At 44.6% G+C, this 14488-nt stretch overlaps 1 protein-coding gene across 2 annotated transcripts in view; it reads left to right on the top strand.

Moving 5' to 3' along the window:
- The window catches only part of sdk1b (sidekick cell adhesion molecule 1b), a 314207-nt gene that overhangs the window by 147282 nt on the left and 152437 nt on the right, over positions 1-14488 (top strand). For both annotated transcript variants that reach the window (XM_036528197.1, XM_036528191.1), the window contains exons 3-5: positions 8339-8498; positions 11828-11934; positions 12618-12765. In XM_036528197.1, the coding sequence (XP_036384090.1) occupies positions 8339-8498; positions 11828-11934; positions 12618-12765 (415 nt within the window). The remainder of the gene's footprint in view (positions 1-8338; positions 8499-11827; positions 11935-12617; positions 12766-14488) is intronic.

Below are 14488 nucleotides of genomic sequence, written 5' to 3'. Positions count from 1 at the left end.
CATAGGCTGTCAGCCCAGAAGCACCCTGTTACATTCACTTTGAGCTGAGCCGTCTCCTATCGGAGCGTTTCATCTTTGATAATAATCCAAACAAATTGAATTTCCTTTCCCCCAGATCTGCTTAAGCATTTTTTTAAAGCAAGTCTTGAATCGTATGACCCGTGAAATAGGCTGAATGTAGATGAGTTACGAGAGGAGCCGGGGGTGGGGGGAACGGCGTGTATAGAGGGCGAAGCCTCCGCTGAGCAGGACCGCCAGTTGCCAGCGCCCTGTCCGCCAGCGTCCCCGCAGAGGGGGAGGGGGGGAGAGGTACACGGCGCCCGGAACCACTTGATTGTGCGGCTATTATTCTGTATCTCAAGGAGGTGTCACAGAGGGCGGCAGCTGAAATAACGCGGCTGACAGAGGGGCGTGTCGCTTCCATCGGTCCCGGGGAGATCAAGCTTTTATTTGTTGCCTTATTTACTCTCCCGTATTCTGTGAGTGTGACGCTCAGTGTGACGCCCAAATTTTGGGCCCCAGACACAGTAGTGTGCCTGGCCTCCACAAGAAACGAGAAAATAAAGGGACAGAAAAAATATAAAATGTATTTATTATATTTAATTATTAGGTTGGTTGGTATGCATTTAAGGGTTAAACAGCTGACAATCAATACACTAACAGACTCCTCTACAAGCATAAATAGACAAATTTATATTAGCTTTTCATCTTTGTGTTACCAACATCTAACTTGGAAGGTTGTTTCATTTAAATATATTTACTGTCATTTTCACTGACACTGCCCAGTAAATGGTTGCTTGGAAGCTGGAACACCTGTTAGCGACTTTGCTGAGCTCACCTCGTCTCATGTCTTCAGCTACATCAGAACATGAAGACATGGCTGCTCTTTCTCCCTCTACACCTGCTCCTGGAGCTAACAGTGTGTATTTTACAGGTTAGCTGCTGGGCTGAGGCTAACTTTGCTGGGTTATGATCACAAAAACACTGTCTGTTACATTAACTGTTAATAAAATGCTTACTAGCTGCATTGAATCAAATCCTGCTTCTTTATCAGCTCGCGCTAGTTATGAATGACTACTAACTAGCTAATCACTTGTTAGCAAGCTAGCTTACGTTACTGCAACATATTTACTCTTTGGCACTTTAGGCTCACTGGTTTTCTGAAAGAAACTCTGTTAGCTTTCTGTTTTGCTCTCTGCGCTCCTTGTGCTCCTGAAATCCTGATTTTGATTTTGGTTTTATTTTGGTTTCAGAAATGGCGAAAGCCACTAACTGCTCTCTTTAGCCACATTATTTACACAGTAGATTTGCGCACCGGAGGATCAAACCGCTTTTGCTTTTGAGGCGGAGGAGGGAGGGGGGTGCGGGAGCAGGAAGCAGGCAGATAAGCAGATAAAGGAAACAACAGGCAGATAAGCAGAACTTATCATGGAAATTATTATTTATTTCTATAATAACAGAAAGTATAAAAATTTGCAAAATTAGAAGCTAAAATCAATTTATTTCCGAGGCTTTTGGAGGGCCCCCATCCAGGCAGGGCCCTGGTTAGTCAGGTTCACCATTACCCGCGGTCCGATGCCCCTGGTGATACCGGTGTAGTCTCTAAAAGGTGCGGTCAGAGCCCCCCAGCCTTCCCATCATCCATCCCTTCTGGTAATCGTTAGCACCAGCCGATGCATTCATCTCCTCCTAACAATAGTGGAGCTGCACTTAAGTTCAGTGAGCCTGGGAGAGGCACATGAGTGTGTCGAACACATTCGAAAGGACCGGGGGCTTCGGGAAAATGTGCTTAAGTGATGATTTAATTTCCTTTGGCCAAGGGATGTATTCCATGGTCTAAATACAAGCGAGAAGGAGGAAAGAGTGTGCAACTTTCTCTTATTATTTTGGCACCTCTCTAATTACAATTTTGGGAGGCGGCACAGACCTTTCCACATGGTCTGTAGTGTGCGAGCTGTTCAAAGTGGAGCATCCTGACTTCATCCGTTCTTTCTCCCAATCCTGTTCATTTGCAGACCAAGAATCACATTGCTGCTCATTGTGTAATGAAATGTGAAGTATGAAATAAAAAAAATAAAAAAAAGCTGGTGTAATTCTTTTTTTGCCTTTTTTTCGCCCCTATCAAGTACTGTAGAATGAAACCGTTTTGCCCTTGGACTATTTAGCCGCCTCAGGATGAGTGGAATTGCAGCACTTATGTAAGTCAAAACTAAAAGGGAGCTGAAGTCGAGGCGTGAGTGTTGAGCGGTATCCTGCCTGTCCTCTTCATATTTTCCACATTTGCCGGTGTCAGGAGAGGCAGCGGCGCTCGCAAAGGTGCAGCAGAAAGGCTGAGAGCTGAAATTAAGCTGTCAGGCCGGAGCTGCCTGCTTGTAACAAATGAAGTCAAGGAAAAACCTGAAGGACATAATATATGTGCACATATTAGGAGAATAATGTATACAGGAACTTGTTAAAATGCATTGATTCTGAAGACAGATGCACTGTGTAGTATTACATATGGTTTCCTCGGGTTTCGTAATGTTGTGACTGAAGTTTTGTCAAGTAGTATGCTCACTAACGGCACAAGATTGCTGTCTGGTAGCCTGACACTTTAACAGTTTTTTTTGCTGTCATGAAGAAATCATCTTTTTTGTGACAAGTTTTTTTTTTCCTTTTGAAACACAATATCTGCTTTGCAGTTAATGCGTTTTATTTATTAATGTTCATCAACACTTCCTGGACTGCAAAGGAAGTGTTGACAAAAAAATAAAAAAGTAAAGAAATAAATAAAGTAGTCAATAAAATCTTTAGTGTGAATTATTGAAATGTCTCTGTGTTACTGCTGTATACTACATGGACATTACTACAGAGTGATTATAGTCATGGAACAACTGCCAACCTGTGGTCTACCATAGCGTACTCAAGCAGATCACTGAAGAATGCTTCTGAGTTCTAAGGCCTGAATTAAAGCTAAAAACTGGAGGACTGAGTCTCTTGCTCAACCATTGAACTCCTGGCTGTGTCTTTTTGTGTGTGTCACCACCTGCCAATGCATATTTCAGTGAACCCTGCTTTACAGCTGTGCCGTTGACACTATAACTTCTAAAGCAGCACATTGACAACAAACAATGTTTCTTTGAGGGTGTGTGTTTTGATCATGTTGAGAAGTGAAGCGGAGGGGGAGGAGGAGAGGCTTAAATCTCAGCCTTCTCAGCTTTAGCCGGCTGCCTGGGCTCGGCTGGGGATCTGTCATGTGGGTTACTTCAGGCACTACATCTCCCAAAGAATGGGAGAAGAGAGGCCTCGGAACGCCGCAGCGCAGAGAGATGCCGTGTGATGTAGATGAGAGCACAGTGTCGGCTGCGTGCCATTGCACTGTTTCATTAATCCTTACACCGTTGTATTAAAGCAGTGGTTTCAAGGCTTTGTGCACTTCATGAAGGCATTCCTCAAAGCAAACAGAAATAACACAGAATAATGCAAACAATGTGAGATATGCCGCGCAGTGTCTACCGCTGTATCATACGTAACTTCCAGCTGGTGTCCGTAACATGGGCAACATTGCAAGACATTTGTTACTGTTAACTCAATGGTAATACGTGTGAGATGCAGCGTTATTTAATGCACAGGTGGTACATCTTATTGTCAGGGGCCTCTTAAATAATTCAAACCCATGTCTGAATTCAAAATCTGCAAAGATATTAAATGAATTTTTGGATGGCAAAGAACCGTAAATGCCGATGAGATCCCCACTGTGTTACAGAACTCTTGTGAAATAAAAATCGTGATTGATAAAAATGAAGTGAAATCTGGGCAAAGAGTTCCTTCCTGACAGCATTTTGAGTAAGTGCTGGATCAATTGCAGCAGCCGATAGCCACAGTTCAGTCTCGTGTGTGCCGATAAGAAATTCTGTGGCATGATGCAATTACTTAATTGTGCTCTCACAAGGAGAGCTCCAGGAAATGAATCAATTCCCATAAATTCAAATGAGTTAATGTTTTAATATAAAATATTTTGAAGAAAAAGAAACACAGCAGTTTGATACCCCTATATCAAAATCGGAATCGATCATGTGGTGTTTATGACCTGTTTGTGGACTTGAGTGACTCAGAACTGACCTTATAAAGGACAGCAAATTTATTATTTCCGTTTTCAAGGCATTCGATATGGTTTTGGTTTATATTGTCATGATTTAGCAGTGCTTTGTCATTGTGTTGATTACAAACATGAACCTTTTTGATGATAATGTTTTTTTAATTTAATCTCTGGATCAGGTCTTCAACAGTGAACAAATTACTTTCAAATAAATTCAAATATATTCCACGTAACAGTAGTCTGACTTTCAGAGAACATCTGCGTTATAATTACAGATATTAGATTTGTTACAGATGATCCGAGGTCTCAAATTCAAATTTTCTAACCTCCCAACTTAGCCCGAGGTTTTATCAAATGGGATGTATTATTAAAAACGTCCTGACTGTGGCTTAAGCCAATACGAAGTTTGCCTGTGAACCCACAGTTAGATGCCAGAAGTGTGAAGTGCTAGTTGAAGATGTTAACCTCCCAAGTGGTGCACATAGGCTCCCTTTTATGTGGTGTTATTTAAAAAAGCCATCATATTAATTCCCTGCTTATTTTCTGCTTTAAGCCAGAGGGGTATAAAGACGAGTATTAGAAGAACATGTGTTCATCTTGTCTTCACAATAGTGTCTCATCGTGGGGGAGCGCAGTCGGTGTCTCATTCCATCTTGAGTCTCTGTTTTCCTTCCCACAAACCCGAGGGATCAGGCCGTATCATGTCCATGTTGGCGCACCAGAGGTGTGAAGTGATCATGTGGCTTTGATCCAGGCCAAGAAAAGTTCATACAGTGTGATCTCCTATCCGGAGACCTCAACCCACAGCTCTGTGTGATGTGCTGTACAGCACATTCCATTGACAAAAGCAAAAACATGCCATGTGGACCTATCAGTGCAATTCAAGAGACATCCAAGCTGCAGCAGGAGCACCGTAACCCCATATAATACACTTGATTTACAGTGAGTTGCTTTGATAAGTCATCGTTACGCTCTTTGTTTATTTAATTACAAGTACTATAGATTGCTCTTAAGGATAATTGCTATGCACCTTTTTTTTTTACTGTTATGAGTTATAATTAGCCCTGTTTTCAGCTTGATGCCTAACTGTTCTGTGCCTATCAATGTTGTTCTTGTTGCTTGATGATGTGTTTAATGTATCATGTCATTTTAATTGTGTAGCCTGCTCTTGATGAACATTTCCATAGATAGGTAATGATAATACCACCTGGAAAGTCAAGTGATATGGCTTGCAGCCTTAAGGAATCCATCTCTGTGGAAAGTTCCTTTTTCCCTTTTTTCTCACGAGGACTCTCATTGGACAGCGGGGAATTTCTGAAACGTACTGCGGTCAGCCCGCTGCATCCACCGTGCGTGCACGTTCGGATGCAGACCCGAAGTTTTACGGGTTCGGTCGAGATGAGAGCCGTCCCTCATCCTCCCCGAGCTGTGTGTGTTTATGGAGCTTGCTGAGGATCAGGCAAAGTCAGCAGTTGACTCACAGCTGGTGCTTTAGTGCAGCTGTGGGCCTTGTAATACTGTTGTCCCAGGCCTTCTATATCCAGTAATCAGGAGGCCTGCAGCCGCACTTCATTTGTCAATAAAGTGCTCCCCTAACCTGAGTTTTTTCTGAGAAGAAATGCATAAATATCCCCCCACACAGCGGCCGTGCCAAACAGATTAAATTTATTGGGAGTCTGCATAGTAGAGTTTTAGATTGGTTTTCTGGCATTTGGCATGCTTAACTGAAATATTCCAAATTGCCGGCAAATGAAATAAATTTGTGATGATGGAAGTTTCCCTCCCTTGGAATGGAGAGCCATCAATCCTGCAGAGAGAGGGGCGTGGGCATGGGGCTGGGGGAAGGGAAGGGAGGCGGGGGAGAGGCAGACGTTGAATTACAGACCTGTTCATCCTGAGCGTGATAGATAAAGATTCCTCAAGCCCCGTGCCCCCACTTCAAATGGATTACGCGTGGCCCAGCGCAGGGGAGGGAAATATTTGGGGAACGTGTTAGATCCACTGGCAGGTTTTGGAAGGGGAAGATTAGCAGCTGCAGCTGAAAAGGTTATGCGCTGGGGGAGCGTGGAGGTGCGGAGGAGGTGTTGACAGGGAAAGGTGCCCCTCCGACGAATCATTCCGTTCATGCCCAGATTTTCAAATGCTTCCGCTGCTGGACTCCGGCTCGCTGATTGATGGCTTTGATTATGATGGCTTAATAAATTTCATTGGCAATTTACCCGTACATTTGGAATCATTTGTATGCCACGGGGCAGCACTGTTTACGGTGCAATTGATTTGTCCAAGATTCAGGAGGGGTGCGTTATTATTTCACTGTGGGGGCCTGGCGGAGGGATTCTTTTGATGGGAGCTGTTAACCCCTGGCTCCTCTCTTCCAGGGCACCGCTGGAGAGACGGGCTCCTTTTCAGTGTCGTCGCAGTATTTCACTTTTATTGAGCACAAAATGTGTGTAGCGCGGCAAAACCACTCCCAAGGTCTGGCGAATAAAAGTTGCCATTACAGCGGCAGCTGAGTATTCAGGGGGAGCTTGAGCTCTGACAGATTGTGGCTTGACGCGCTGTAATTCCTTGAGATGACCTGTTTATAATCATACAGCCAGGACTGTTCCTGCTCTGAAGTGCCAGCTGGGATCTGCGGTGGGATGGGAAGGTTGTTTATCGAGCACATTCGGTGCGGAAGCATAGCATTTTCAAAAATATAGCCTATGTCTTCCTTAGGCGCTGTCGGAAACTATACCTGAATAATTCACCCAAAAGGAAAGATTACAGTGTGAACAAGCATTACTAATCAAATTCATCATGTTACACCTTTTGAGTTTTTGTACTTGTATAATTATATTCAAATGCATCATGCTTTTATTGTTTATAGTAAAATATGACTTTTAAGTTATATATTTTAATCTTTGATGTCTCTTGTTTGCATAATAATATGGCCTACTTTTCATTAGCCTACTTATTATATTTTCATATGTGACAGTGAGTGGAGGTTGGAAGTAGGTGTGGGAGCAAATATTAGGCCTGAATCTGTCGTAAGACAGTAGAAGGATAACTCTCTGCAAGGCACGGTAGGAATTCCGGTTCAGTGTCCCCAGGGATATTAAAGTCAAGACCACTTGCCCCACTGCACTTTGGTTCATAAATAGGTGACTAAAGTTAATTTGTTCCAAGTGCTTCTCTTACTGTCCATTGGCAGGTTCCAGGAGTCAGACTAATCTTTCTTCCACATACTCTTTTTTACAGCATTACATTGGCCCGAGTTAATGACAAGACTGACACAGATAGAGAAAACCTTCTGGGTGCACAAAGCAATCCATCATACAGAAATATCTTCAGCTGGGATTTGCACATCACTCCTCCCCTCCTCCCCTCTCAAAGGACAGTTTAGTTTTTTTTTTAATATGTTTAATAAGATGAATCTCTTTGTGGTTCAGATCAGTGAGGAAGTCATTTTCTGTTTTGTCATCAGAAGTGTAAGGAGAATATTGAATTACCTGCAGTAATTCTGTTTGTGTCAGATAATGGGTGTTCCTTTATGCAGGGAACATGTTTATTCCGTTTGGTAGTTCACATCTTTTATTTGTTTAATTCAATATCAAGGCGAGAACCAGCTGATGGTCAGCATGTTCCGCCGTGGTCTGCTAGCCGCCATGGGGGGAGAGTGAAAGCGGAGGAGATGAGTGGCTTTCGCTGTGGAAAGGGGTGAAAGCCTCTCAGAGTAATAAAGCTCATATGGAAGTGCCCCTCCAGCTCAGGCGAGATCAGCCCCTGAAACCTCCACAGTTCACCGTGGTGCATTTCAGCCGATACGTATTCCTCTATATCACTCTTAGTGGATCACAGCCCCATCTTCTTATAATGTCCGCAAACAAAACGCCCTAATGGCCCCCCATCCCCAGATACAGAAGAGGTCTAGAAATGTATGTCTTTCTTTTATACCTCACTGAGACTTTCTGTTTTCACAAAGGGATCAGTCTACCATATGCCGCCAAGGCCAGTGCTCCGCTGATCTGATGATCTCCAACGTTGCCTCCGTAAAACACGGAGGGGGTTAGAGAATATTACCAGAGATTAATTGTGGAACTGTACATTAAAGCCATGTTTATTCATCCTTGTAAATCACAAAATCTGAAAAGAGCTTTTCAGCGAAGGCTCTGATTGGTGGAAGGGTGCGACGGATAGATCAGCGGGGCGGTATTGACAGCCCTGCCGCTCAGGGGTCTGGGGCCACAGCTTAACCGTGATTTCCCTCGTGTCTTCCAGATGACGTGGCTCCATATTTCAAGACGGAGCCGGGTCCTCCGCAGATCCACTTGGAGGGAAACCGCCTGGTCATGACCTGCCTGGCCGAGGGAAGCTGGCCCCTGGAGTTCAAGTGGATGCTCAACAACACAGACATCACCTCCTTCTCTCCGCAGTACAAGTAAATGCCCTCTGTCTCGCCTTCTGTCAGGGCCCGAGCTTCTCCTTTCTGACCTGTTTCTTTTCTCCGTATACATATTTATGCAAAGATGTTAATTATGTTGAAACTGAACACATTGTTTTACACAAAGCGCCGTTGTCCAGGAAGGAATCGCCGGTTGTGGACGGTCACCCTCCAGGCCCAGTTTTCCCTGGAAAAGAGAATTTAGTATTCTATTCATTATGCAGCAAATCACATTAGCATGCTGCATTATGTATGCAAATTACAAATGAAACAACTTGCCATGCACAAGACTGTTTATTCTGAAGTTCTGTTTTGAGCTATTTGACTGCCCTTTATAGTTTGGGACTTGGACTGTTTGTGGTTTCATTGAAGCGCCAGGCAGAATTTGATGACAGACGTCATTTCAAAGTTCTTTGTACAGACTCAAAGTGAAACACTACAGTAAGGCACCGTGTTTTCATTTCAGAGGGAACAGAAAAAGCAAAGGAGTATGTGGCTTGGTTTGCAGCCACGACCTTGCTGTCACACATTGCGCATGCAGAATGATACAGGGAAGCTTGACATCACCTTCATCCTTTTTTTACTTATACCCTGTCACCTACTTTCACACATTCCTCTTCTCTGTCTACATATAATTAGCATTCTTTTATCCATTGACATAATAAGGCTTTCTGTCTGTTGCCAGAAGTATGCGTATGTCACTGGCTTTCAACAGTTATTGCCGCTGCCAAGACTGTTTTGGCTATTATAGTCTGTTTTCCCTGTCTATTGTATGATTAGAAACTGTTTAACACAGTAACCCATCAACAATGGTGATTGTGTTGGCAGCTCTTGGTGTCAGTGCTGCTCTCACACGGGCACCGTGCGAATGTCACACTCCCAGCTGTAAACGGATGAACAAAGCTAGGGGAGGACGCTGACTCTCATCATATGTGAAGCGCACGACAGCAGTGAGAGAGGGAAATTGTTTACCTCGGAGACTGGAATGGCTGAACGCTAGGCCGACGTTCAGCGTTCGGTATTGGCTCCTTTTAAAATGTCCGCACTAAAGAGAAGATTTTTAGGGGTTGGTAAAGCATTAGCCTGATTGCATTTCAGAATTCATAGTCCACAGTGGATAACATAATTTTCGTGTTACACCTTAGAAGTTTATAAAATACAGTACCTTGCTCAGGTGTACAGGGGCCATATCCCTCCCCAGGATTTGAGTGTGCAACCACCTGGTCATGAGACAAGTCCTCTAACTGTCACTCTACATTGCTGCCCTTTCCGAGGGACTAGGGTTTGCGGGTGTGTGATGTGCATTGAACAGTAGCTCTGCCGGATAGTGAAAGTCTCTCAGACTCTGTAATCTGGAAGATAAGTGTTCCCCTATCAATATAATGGCACCTCTGAGCTAACAAAAAGCATGCTCAAAGGAGCCCCTTTGCTTTTTCCCCACATCATTTTAAAGGTATTCTTCAATAAGTGGTAGATGCAAATACCAGAATATCTCAAGGTCAGGTTTAATCATTGGTGAATTATACATGAATATATTGCTTCGCTCCAGTCATTGGAAGTCTTGATAGAGAGAGGGAAAAAATTTCCGTCATTTTAACATTCTTTGCGCTCCTCACATTGTGTGTTATTGTTAGCAAATTCATATATTTTACAGTGCTTTCAACCCCCTGTAAGTGTACTGTACGTGTTCCTGAGTCAAGTTTTCATCTGAATGCTCATATAAATAACATTGAAAATAACATTGAAATGTTTTAAAGGGCATAGTGTTTTAAAGTCATTATACAATATTATCGAAGCTCCTGTCAAGGCCTTGTTACCATCAGTGACTTCTTGTTAATTCTGTTGAATCATATTGATGTGACCAAAAGAATAACACAGCTCTGGCAGTCAGACTCCATTTTAACCGTAATTATTGGAAAACTCGGAGAAAGCCAGACTTTGGTGAGGCTACAAGAAGGCTGGGGGGGGGGGGGGGGGGGGTATTTATGTATGCAATGGCTAATATATTTTCATAATATACCAAGCTGGGTTGTAAGTGCTGTGAGAGCATTGTCCATGCATCCCATGGAAGACATTATCTCCATGTACTAATGCAAAGCCTGCTAGACCGGGTCTTCAGATAAAAGGGCCCCACTTCTCAGGGGCTGAGCTGGTTGAAGTGAACAAAAGGGTGCCATTGTACTTCTGCTCTCCTGCTTGGAAATCATCAGTGAAGGCTGAAGAGGACCTTTGTGCAATTTGGCACCAAAGAAGCGTTTTGTTACTCACAGAATCTTATAAAATAGGCAAATATATCCAAAGAGAAAAGAAAAATTAACAATTAGCGTCGCACAATAAATATGCATTTTGAAAGGGTAGTGAAATCGATTGTGATCCCCATTTCCTATAGGCTAACCATCAGTCCAAAGCAGTTGTGTAATGAAAGAAGCATTTTGTACTTCATTGCATTCATTTGCTCTAATTGGTATTGCTTTCCTGATTATCTTTTTTTCATTTCTACAATACTGTATGCTCCTAAGCAAAATGCATATTCATGAGATTTCGCCTTTCCTAGGAGTACCAAAATGTTTTTTTTCTTCATTTTTCTTAAGATGCATAAACAGGCTCTTTGGCATTTCAATGAAGACATGACTAGATGAACTTTTGTTGAGGAGTATTATGTGTTGGCAGAACTGGCCTTGCATTTGGAAATGGTAACCCGTTAAAACGCTGCGCATCTGCTCCTCAAAAATCAGTGGAAGATGGATCTTGCACTTCAGCCAAATACCGTGTCCATAAAGGAACATGGAACCGCCTGCGTGCGGGAACTAATTGCATTTTAATTGTTCGCTAGCTCTAATGTGTAGGCTGGCAACGAGAGCCGGTCCTGCCGGCTCAGGCCCGCACTTCAAAATCCGGGTTTTGTCAAGGGTAAAAAACGCTTGAATAAATGCCTGAGCGAACAGGGTGCCTTTGAACACCGCAGGCCAATGGCTTTGCCCTTACTGGTCTGAAGTGCTGAACGCAGAGGCACGAAAAAATGCAAAGCTGGGGGGGGGGGGGGGGGGGGGGCGAATACGGAACGATTAAAGACCCGAAGTTAACTGCCCGCTTCACACGCAGACTTGTAATGAAGAAAAGTGGGATGCGGGCGTACCACACAGTCCGCTGCGCGCAGCACAAATCGAACATACCGAGCCTGCCACAGCCGGGGGGGGGGCGCTGCAGGTTAGCGGGGCGGAGCTGGAGGGCCTCTGCAGAGCTTCCGAGGGGAGGCATCTCTCGCTGAGACGGTCTCGGCCCTGTCGCTCCCTCTCACACTTCCCCCTCCCTGTGCTTCTCCCCAGGTACACCATCCCATCCCTGCAGCGCTCCGATGCTGGGTTTTACCAGTGTGTGGTGAGGAACAGGATGGGGGCACTGATGCAGAGGAAGGCAGAAGTGCAAGTAGCATGTAAGTGTGAATCGGGGTGATTGTGTGTGGCGGGAGGTGATTGGGTTTGTTATTCCACGAGGAGGATGCTGTGAAGGCGCTCTTTCATGCATTCCGCATCACCTTCCTTTGAAACGCCCAGTAGACAAACGCCCAGTAGACAGAAGCGCTCACACTTTCCCTGAGTGTTGCCATGCTATTAGCAACACTGTGATTTTCGGGGATTTTTCAGACGGCTTTTGTTTATTCAGCCGTTTCATTTCTAAAAGCAAATCCTTCCTTTTTAGGAAGAGCGCCAACTGCCTGGCTGAGTGTGAGATGTCTGCTGTGCCTTTTTTTCCCTAAGCAGTGTAGCATTTCAAACGTTTCCAAGGTGTGGACCTGCAGTGTGCTATCCTCGCTATTATGTTTGGAGCATGAAGTGTCAGAATTAAAGCCATTATTCTGCATTAGAAGTTAGGTAGTCCCAGTGTTGAATTGTAGGGATAATAAAGAAATGTAATGTCATTATGAAATTGTTTGGCTTGAATTTTTCTTCCCAGGAGTTAGGTGCCTATGTCTATGTAGTCAGAAATGTTTTATTTCAATTCTGACCCTCCCAAAAAGCTTCCAACATCCTGCACGTTGCAAATTATGGCTGGTGTTGTAATAGCTAAGGAAAATGTCGCACTCATTCAGTTTGACCAATGTTTGTCTCCCTTCAGACATGGGGAACTTTGTGGAGCAGGAACAGAGGAAGACGGTGTCACAGGGCAAAGCGGCCATCCTCAACTCCCCCGCCGTCAGCAGCTTCCCGCGGCCGCAGGTGACATGGTTCAGAGACGGCTACAAGATCATCCCCAGCAACAGAATGTGAGTAGGCCACGCCTAACCGTCTGTTGTTACCACAGATCTAGCTGATGCCGCCGAACGGGGGCGGCTATTCGTTTGGAAGGTACCGAAAGGGCAGGCATCACCGCTCCTGCTAAGGTTTGGCCCCCAAAAGGTACAGGACTGTAATGGCCGGATGCCTGCAGAGCATTTTAGAACAAAATCTTTCCTCGTTTGCCACGGTGTGCATGCGCCAGCCAGCAGCAGTGGGAAAGCTCCCTGGTGGTGCGAGATCGGCGTGCACGCCGCCCACATGAAGGGACGGGCCAGCTGCAGACACAGGAGATTGACACTGGCACCTTACGCCGCGCGTTTTACCCGTCCTGTCAGCAAAGCTCGATTAATCCCCATTTCTGCCGTCCTTTACTCTTGGCATTCTTGGCGAAGACATTGTCTTTGTCTAATTAGACACTCGCGCACACAGCAGCAGCCATGGCAGGTCTGATTCTCTTTCACCGCTTAAGTGTCTTATTCAGAGGGGGACCAAATCAGAGGTGCTCCTTTTCTGGACAATGTGACAGCTGGCCCTCTTTCTCTCTCTCTGTATGTCTCTCTCTCTCTCTCTCTCTCTCTCTCTCTCTCTCTCTCTCTCTCTCTCTCTCACACACACACACACACATGCACATGCTGTCTCTCAGTCTCACAGTTAGATTGGTTGGAAAATGTTTGATGGATTGTGATTTCTTTAGCAGAGGAAATTAAATTCACACCATGTGACTCGGTAAATCTTGCAGTATATGAGTTGAGGGGGAAAAAAAATCCAGAGAGAAAAGTTTTGCTTTTTGTGGGGGTATAAAATTGAGCTGTGATGTAGTGGGTTCATCAGCCAAGCACAAGTGCTGTTAGTAATGGTTACTTTCATCCGGATAAGGATTTCTTCCATAAATGCCAGCGCTGTAAGTGGGTTACTGGAACGGAGCAAGATATGACTCAATTTTTTTTTTTTTGGAAAGTGGAAGGGAGTCGCATTTGATTTGCGGGAGAGAAGATTGCGTGTCTGTGTACCGTTGCATTCTAAAAAAAACATAACTGCATGCAAGTAGTTCGGGTAAAAGAGGAGGTCAAGAAAGGAGTCTGAGGAGAAGCCGACAGACAGGTGCTCTCCAGGTTCATTAGGTAGAGGCCGGCTCCGTAATTGGAACACTTCTCTCCTGCCTTTTTTATTGGCAGAATATTGCATCAAGATGAAAAGAGCACTGCACTTGCCCAGCATAAAGGGAACGGTGGAAAGGTTCTCAGTCATGCATGGAGACTCTTTCCACGTGCCTCTCAAACAACCAATGTACTTTTCTCTATCTGGGGGGAAAACACATTATCTCCATTTCAGGATACGTAATTGAAGATCCTAAGCATCTTTAGTCTCTGTTGTGATTGTGACATCAAAAGGGAAATTCTGACCGGGGTGCGTCATTTTAAAGCTCTCTCGACTATGGCTCCGTGATTAAACAGCTCCGTGTTATATTCACAGACTATTCCAGTCTAATTGCAGAACGTCTAGTCAGAAGGGTGATGCCGCTTGCAAGCTAAACCCCCTCATTCATTTCACAGCCTGAAAAAGCAAAGAAAGGGAGGAAGGAAGGAGGGAGGGACAGACACCAGCATTGGCCAGTGCTATTAGTATTTAGACAAGGCCTCGCTTTTCTCTACCATTGGAGGGACTCCCCCTCCCCACTCCGGGGAGCTCTGGGTCTTGCCCCCACAAGTG

The sequence above is a fragment of the Megalops cyprinoides genome, chromosome 1, assembly GCF_013368585.1.
Source record: "Megalops cyprinoides isolate fMegCyp1 chromosome 1, fMegCyp1.pri, whole genome shotgun sequence".
Lineage (NCBI taxonomy): Eukaryota > Metazoa > Chordata > Actinopteri > Elopiformes > Megalopidae > Megalops > Megalops cyprinoides.
Note: the sequence above shows the minus strand (reverse complement) of the source record. Positions and strands in the feature narration are given on the sequence as shown.